This window comes from Malus domestica, chromosome 15 (genome assembly GCF_042453785.1).
Source record: "Malus domestica chromosome 15, GDT2T_hap1".
Lineage (NCBI taxonomy): Eukaryota > Viridiplantae > Streptophyta > Magnoliopsida > Rosales > Rosaceae > Malus > Malus domestica.
The window spans coordinates 21,041,112-21,049,517 of record NC_091675.1 but is presented as its reverse complement, the minus strand read 5'-3'; the positions used below and the strand labels follow the sequence as shown (position 1 = coordinate 21,049,517).

The following is an 8,406-nucleotide window of genomic DNA, read 5'->3' as shown; positions in this document are numbered from 1 at the left end:
TTTAAAGAATATCAAATTATAGAAACTGACAAAGGGTGTGTGAAAGCACACCCCTTAAATTATCAAATGATAGAAATTGACAAAAGGTGTGTGAAAGCACACCCCTTAAATTAAAGTTAGTATTGGTGCAGTTAGACATGTAGGTAATGGAGCTCAATTGATCGAGTTGAACATGCAATCATGTATTGTATTTGATGCAATGTTCATCAACCATCTTCATAAGCATATGATTGAGAGTGAGATCTTTCATAACATAGAAGGAAATCAATATCATTTGCTGGATTGTGATGGCTAGACAAAATTCCCCTTAAAAGATGAGTACATTTTTTACCACGGTCATATTATTCCTTTCAAATTTTAGCACGTGTTTGTCGCTTAATAGTAATGTCACTTATTTGTTGCTTAAAATGGCAACGTCATATGGCGATGTCTTGTGGGGTTAATAATTCCATATTGATTCGAACCAATCCATACGCTCCCATTTTCAATAAGATTCCAGCTAAAAACATACAAATACTGTAATGTGTGTCTTCATGGTGTCTGGTAACTATGTATGTAAGGGTAAGATCGGTGATTTGATAGCAAAAGCAATAATAATTCCAATATAGAATATTATTTCCAGTGCTACGATTGATCAGCTGATGTTTCAAAATTGTACATACAAATTCTCTTATTCCGAAAGGCTGAATTGATACAAAATTTTAACATAAAATAAAAGAGTGGAGATACTCAAATATTCTTCGTATATGAAATGAAATGCCGAGGGCTCCAGCGACGGTTCTGAATTGTCATAGCTGCAAGTCTTCGAGGCTTCATGTACTTCTAATAAATCTCTCAAAACTCTGTTACGTCGTGAAAGCCTCCAATACCACGGCAGCAGACCAGCAAAATCTTTGCTCCAAAATCCAAATGATGGTTGAACTTCGACTGCATTGGCTGTCACGTTTGCCCAAGGAGCAAGAGTAATTTCCCATTGTGTTCCATAAATGCTCATATTGCTTGAAACCGGCCTTCCGCCTTATCAATCATTGCTCTGTAATCTTCTTCCAACAATCTTCATCTGCAGGTTCAATCACCAAAAGTTTCCGCAAGAGCATGTCCCGTTGTGGAAGTGGTGGAATCTCATGTTATCTCTCACGACAATCTCCCTCCCCGTAACTTGGGATGCACCACACATAAACGAATGACAGTCTTCACAAATCCTAATGTTCTTCATAATCTTAATGGTGGAAACAGAATCTGTACTGAGCAATGCATACGCTAAAGCTAGCTTTTCACTATGAGACATTAATATACGCGTCTTTTCATCATCTCCCACAGCATAAGCCGCGGAATCCAGGTTAGGCTGGTAGCCATTAGCCAGTAATCTGTCCAGAAGGTCCTCCAACGTCTTCTTAATCTCGGTGTACTCTGGATGGGTTGTTTCACCTGCACAGAACTCGTGAATTACACCTTTCTTTGTTTCAACCCAACTATATGCAGGTTTCTTTTTCAGACCCTTTTCCCTCATCAACTTCCTCACTCTTGAAACCTCATCCCACCTTCCTGCTGATGCATAAATGTTCGAGAGCACTACATAGTTTCCAATGCTATCAGGTTCAAGCTCAAAAAGATGGTTAGCAGCAATCTGAGCAATGTCGGGATTCCCATGGGTACGACATGCCCCTAGTAGAGCTCCCCACACGCCTCCATGGGCATCTATTGGCATTGTTTCAACAAGGTCAAGAGCTTCTTCCAAGCGCCCAGCTCGACCAAGTAGGTCTACCATGCAAGTGTAATGATCAGCTGTTGGAACAACATCATAGTACTTCTCCATGGTTGCAAATAACTGCCGACCTTGATCAACCATACCAGCATGGCTGCAAGCTGTCAGCACCCCTATAAAAGTAACCTTGTTAGGTCTTATCTCGGTCGTCAACATCTCATGAAATAATTCTATCGCTGCACTTGCACGACCGTGCATTGCAAACCCCAAAATCATTGAGCTATAAGAAAATACGTTTCTTTCCTTCATTCCCTGAAAAACCTTGAATGCATTATCCAAGCTTCCACACTTGGAGTACATATCTATCAATGCAGAACCCACAAGAACATTTTCAGTAGGCCCAAAACCGGATTTCTCAGCAATGTCCCGAACCCAATTAGCATATTTAGACGCACCTAATTGTGCACAAGCCGAAATGAGACCAGCCAATGTAATCTCATCAGTTCCTACACCAGCACACTGCATTCTCTCAAAGCAATCCAACGCCTCTCTCGGATGGGCATTCTGAGCATAACCGTTAACCATTGCAGTCCACGCCACCATATCTTTTGCAGGCAACCCCTCAAACAACTCCCGAGCTGATTCCATATCCCCAACCTTGGTATAAGCAACAATCAACTCAGTCCAAGAAACAACATCCCTCTCAGGCATTTCATCAAACACCTTGCGCCCACACTCCAAAAACCCACATTTCACATACATATCGATCATAGTGTTCCCCACATACAAATCCGCCACGAACCCACCAACTAAAATCGTGTGGGCATGAATCTGCCGCCCCAAATTCACATCAAGCACATCCCCACAGGCCTTAAAAAGCGCCGAGAACGTAAACGACACCGGCCCAACACCCGATTTCCTCATACAAGTATAAAAATTCAGCGATTCCGAAACAGGTCCTTGGATACTGTACCCGCGGATCATAGCCGTCCAGAGAAACGGGTTTGGGTACTTGATCTGTCGGAAGACTAGGAGCGGATACGCGTCCATGGGGACGTCGAGCTTCGTGAGCGTGCGGATGAGCTTGGTGAGAACGTAGCAGCATTGGCCGAGGCCGTGGAGGAGGAGGTGACCGTGAACCGCTTTGACTTGGCGGAGGCCGGCGCATCCATCTAGAACGGCGACGAGTTTGTGCTCCAAGAGCTTCCGCCTCTGCTGAAACTCCGAGAAGATTTCGGCCGGATGTGGTCTGTGCTGATGAAGCTGGGAAGGTAGAAGCTTGTGAATTGGGACTGTTGAGAATTTGCGAGAAAGATTTTGCATTGGACTATCCGAGCCCTCCTGCTGCTGCGCGCGACTCTGAGAAATGCATATGAAGAAGTTAAAGTCCCGCTACCCAGATAAGACGCTGCGTTTCATGAAAAGTAGAGAATGATTTTCTGACGGTTGGATCGGAATTGAACTTTTATCTCTAGGGGTTAATTACACATACAGCCTTTTGAAGTTTATCGCGTTTTCACAAAACTCTTCGGGTATGTTTGTTTGGGCTCGTTAGGTTTTACTAGACTAGATTAGCTTACTACTCCGTGTTTGGTTTGATCCGGGACTATCTTTAATGGGATTAAGTCGGACTCGTTCCGACTAAAGGCTTCGCTACCTCGTCTTAGCTAGGACCTCGAAAAGGATGGGATTGCTAATCCTGGCTCTCTAATATCTGCATCGTTTGCAATTTGCAAGCATGCATCGCCAAATCCTGCCGTCTCGCTGATCTCCATCATCCCGCAAACCCATCACCAAATCTTGTCGTCTTGCCGATCTCCTTCGTCTCACGAACCCAACTTCCTCTTTGCTTCAAATTGATTTCTCTCCCTCTTATGAAACCCAACGAACCCACAACCCATATTGCCCTTTTTGCTTCAAGGAGGAATACCTAGCTGGATTTGCTTTGGATTTAATCCAACGCCAAGAACTAAGTTGTAATATCAAAGAACTGAAATTTATTTCAGAGTTTCATACTTTGAAGAAGAGAAGAACATAGCAACGTAATTTGAGTGAAAAGGGACAAAAAAGAGGGAGTGGGGAGAGTGACAGTGGGACAAAGAAACAGAGTAAAAGAGGGAAAGGGCAGGAGGAACATGGGTGGAGAAAAAGAGAGGATATGAGAGAGGATGAAGAGTATAAAAGAATAAATAAATATATTAATATTAAAATATTAATAGATATTGGTTAAATAATATAATATTAAAGTTTTGTTAATTATCCTACTTTTTAGTCCGACACTGCACCAAACACTTCACTAAATTAATTCAGCTTAGTCTAATCTAAGCCAGTCCAGTTTAATCCCTAAAGTTAGTTCCGTCCGAGATAGTCCGGTACAACAAACGCACCCGAAGGTTTTGAACATATCACTAATATTCTTTAGGGGTGTGATATCCACACACCCCTTTTTACTTCTCCCACACCTTTTTGGTTTTCGGCCGTCGGATCGGATGAATTGAAAAAGATTAACGGACATAAATTAATAAGGGGTGTGTGAGAAGTAAAAAAATGTGTGTGGATAGCACACCCCTATTCTTTATTGCGTTCTCACAAAACTCCTTAAGTTTTGAACATATTTATGTTCACTAATATTCTTTGTTGCGTTCTCACAAAACTCCTTAGGTTTTAAACATATCACTAATATTCTTTGATGTTTTAAAATTATTTCCCAAAACCCTACACCTCTTTCGTTAAAGTTCTGTTAATTTAATGCTGGTATCAACAAATTAATTTTGAAATGGCAAAATTAACCTTTTATAGCCATTTCAATTAAAAATATGATATCACACTTGTAACCAAACATCTCGATTCACCAATATCCTACATTCTATAGACTTTTAACCATACACCCAAATTTATAATTTTCACGGTTCGATCTTGATTCAAAGGTTAAGAAAAATAATTTATTGTTTTTTTATAAATTTTTTGTGTCGTTTTAGTTTTTCTTTCACTATTGAATTAAAATTGAATGGTAAATGATCCCAATTTCTTTAAAGATGGAATAATAATTTGTCAAATACCGGACGAAAGTTCGATCAGTAGCTAGAAAGATTAAGTTGTACAACACATTGCCCTACAAAACATTACGAACAAGTTTATAAACAAGCTTTTGACGTGGGGTCTATTTAATGAGAAAACGTTTGGGATGATATGCCAAACCTCGACTATGTCATTAGTACCACATTTTTCACAAAATTACGAGAATCCATCTCACGTCTTAAACAAGTTTATAGTGAAATAAAATCACCTAATCCCCTCTACCTTTAAAATATGGCATATTTGTCGATTTGCTAACTAATTATCCATCTAAAATTTTCTAATTAGTAAATTTCTTCTTGAATTTTAATTTTAATCGAATACTTCTCTGAACTTTTATAAATAATCAATTCTTTCCTAATGCTGGATTTTAAATTCTTTTTTTTATCTATTTTAATCACAAAACATGATAATTTTATTGAGACAAAAAGAAAGAAAAATTAGATGGATGGCAATTCGTTAGTTTAAACCCGCCATAACGAAAACTAACAAAGATAAGCCCAAAACGCAGCGTTGTGTTCATCTCTATAGAGCATAGACAAATGTCTTGGAACAGCGAGTCGGTGACAGCACTCCTCAGTCCTCGGTCAGTCCCAAACTCCAACGTCCTCTTCTCTATTCCCGACGACCCGAATTCCCGTTCACAGCCGCGTAGCCTCCCTCAAACGGCGCCGTATAAGGTACCTCCTCTCTCATCTCTCGGTTTTTTTTTCTGATATGATTACTGGTGTTGGATTGGTGGGTACTTCGTTTATGAAACTTGATGCTAATTTGTCATTATATATTGATTGATAATTTCCAAAAAATGAATTCTAATTGCTTAAACAAAATTGGGGAAACTCTGAATTTTGTAAATGTTGCATTTGCGCTCGCACTTTATATTTCTTGGGTCTGTTTTTTCTTTTTCTTATTTATTATTTTAATTGATTTGATTTGTTGTGCTGAAGTTTTGAACTTTGCTTCCTCTAATTACGTAAATACAATTTCTTGATCTGGGTTTTGTTTTGGATTTTTGGATTTCAAATGTAGTATATGAATCTTAACTTCGGGTAAAAAAAAAAAAAAAAAAGGAACTTTAACGAAAACACGGTCCCGTTCACTTTAACGAAAAACCACATTTTTACACTAAAAAAGTCAATACTGGTACTATTCACTTTACCCTTTATTTTGTCCTTATCGTTAAAACTCAAAGTTTTCAAACCATTTTCATTAGTTTTCCTAAAAAATAAAGCACATAACATAAATTTGGCTGTTTAGTTTTAGGTAATTTACAGGCTGAGGCTAATAAATAAAGTGCGAGATGTGGGTTTTTCTATTTTCTGAATACAAGTATTGAAGAATGTGTTGTTTATGATTAGGGAGTTATTTTGGGTAATGGATAACGATTGGCGAGGGAAAGTATTAGAGAAAAATGACAAGGAAGAAATATTTGAAGCGATTGATGAACTAAAAGTGGGGATGGAGGTGAGTAATGAAGCTGAAGCTTACAATCTATGCAACATATATGCCTTTAAGAAAGGTTTTAGTATCCGTAAAGGGAATATTCGAAGAGATTCCCACAATAATGTCCGGCAGCGTGACTTTTTTTGTTCAAAAGAAGGGTTTCAACCAGATGAAGATTTGTGTGAAGTGAAGAAGGTGAGAAGACTAGACACTAGAACAGGCTGTAAGGCTATGATTCGATTCACTGTGGACAATGGCGTGTGGAAGATCAGTCACCTCAACCCAGATCATAATCATGAGTTTGCTAGGCCTGAAGAAAGACAGTTTCTACGATCAGGTAGACATATACCAGGTGTGCGCGCAGCACTCATTAGCTCTATGGTTGATGGGAGTCCAAAACCAACACAATCGTATTCCCTCTTGGGAAAAGAATCTGGCAGCACTGAGAATGTTGGGTCCACTAATAAGGGTTGTCATAATTGTTTGCAAAGGAAGAATGAAGAAATGTTAGAAGGACGGGATGGACAAAGTTTATTAAACTATTTTAGGCATAAACAGGCGGAGGATCCAAACTTTTTTTACAGTGTTCAAGTGGACCAATTTAACCGGGCGACCAATTTTTTCTGGAGAGATAGTAGATCAAAGTTGGATTATGATTGCTTTGGAGATGCTGTATGCTTTGACACCACATTTCGAACCAGGAAATACAATCTCATTTGTGCTCCCTTTGTGGGAGTTAATCACCACTGCAAGAATGTCTTATTTGGTTGTGCTTTTATGTCGGATGTGAGTGCTGACTCAATTACTTGGTTGCTGGAAACATTTATGGTGTCAATGGGAAATAAACAACCGAAAACTATATTCACAGATGAGGATATTGCAATGGGAAATGCAATGGTAAGTATTCTTCCTGAGACACGCCATCGACTATGCATATGGCACATCTCTAAGAACGCTGCACAGTATCTTGGATCTCATAGTACTAATCCTGAGTTCAAGGAGCACTTTAACAAATGCTTTCATGATTGTCTCACTGAAGCTGAATTTGAAGCTACGTGGAATGACATGATTATTAAGTTCAACCTTGAAGGTAATGTGTGGCTGAAAAAGCTATATTCACTTCGGGAAAAATGGTGCCCTGCTTTTAGCTTAGATACTTACACAGCGAATATTAGATCCCCCCATAGAGGCGAGAGCATAACTGGTACTTTTCATCAAGTTTCTACAAAAACAATGGATCTCATTGGTCTTGTCCACCATTACGAGAAAAAAACAAGAGTGCTGCGCACAGCAGAGTTGGAGGAGGATTTTCGTTGTAAAAATGGTACGCCTCATCTTAGAGTAAATAGTGGTATCTTTAAGCATGCATCTGCTGAGTACACTGTCAAAATGTATTCATACTTTGAAAATGAGCTTATGAGTATCTTTGCTGTGAGGATGATAGAAGTTGGTAATGATGGCAACCAATATATTTACGAAGCAATCGAAGAAGGTAATCAAAGAGCCTACATGATTGACTACAACTCCACTACTGCCATGGTTTCGTGTTCTTGTAAGTTATTTGAATCCATGGGGATTTTGTGCCGGCATTCCCTAAAAGTTTTGGACTTAAAAAACTTCACTTGCTTACCACCCCAATACATAATGAAGAGATGGACTAAAGGGGCAAAGAAAAGGGTTGCAGTGAGTGGCGATTCATTTGAGTCGTCATACAAAATGGGGAAATCTTCCCAGTCGTCACGGCTAAGTTCATTGATGCATGAAGCAAATAATGTTTTCAGTGTAGCTGCATTATGTGATTCGGGAACAAGAATCGTCAGACGAAAGTTAGAGGAAGCGATCAAGTTACTTGAAAGTGATGAGGTAACCACTTCCATGGTGGGAAATTTGAGCAAAGTAGATGACTAATTTGTTCGTGATGTGCTTGATAAGTGAAGGTAGTTGGGCGAAACCGGAAAGAGAGAATGTGTAAGGTTTTGCTGTTTTGTGCCAAAGATTGCATTTGTGTAAGATGTTGGAAACTTGAGTTTTCTATTTTGTTCTTCTTTGGCAGAAGATGTAATATAGATTCTCTCTGTTAAGTAAGCATATCATTTGGTCTCTGAGATTATGTTTTTTCTCTCATAATTTGGTTCTGCTGTAATCTTTTCCTTTTGGACTCTTATTGCTTCAACCTTTGCAAT

General features: G+C 39.2%; 2 protein-coding genes across 2 annotated transcripts; one reads left to right on the top strand and one right to left on the bottom strand.

Moving 5' to 3' along the window:
- Nucleotides 1-594: 594 nt before the first annotated feature.
- Nucleotides 595-3,862, bottom strand: LOC103401105 (pentatricopeptide repeat-containing protein At5g44230). Its single transcript, XM_008339816.4, has one exon. The coding sequence runs from the start codon at nt 3,026-3,028 to the stop codon at nt 1,073-1,075; it is 1,956 nt and encodes a 651-aa protein (XP_008338038.1). The 5' UTR covers nt 3,029-3,862; the 3' UTR covers nt 595-1,072.
- A 1,414-nt stretch (nt 3,863-5,276) lies between these two features.
- On the top strand, nt 5,277-8,328 carry LOC103401107 (protein FAR1-RELATED SEQUENCE 5-like). The gene is made up of 2 exons (XM_008339820.4): nt 5,277-5,460; nt 6,139-8,328. The coding sequence occupies exon 2, from the start codon at nt 6,155-6,157 to the stop codon at nt 8,129-8,131; it is 1,977 nt and encodes a 658-aa protein (XP_008338042.3). The 5' UTR covers nt 5,277-5,460; nt 6,139-6,154; the 3' UTR covers nt 8,132-8,328.
- The last annotated feature ends 78 nt before the right edge of the window (nt 8,329-8,406 follow it).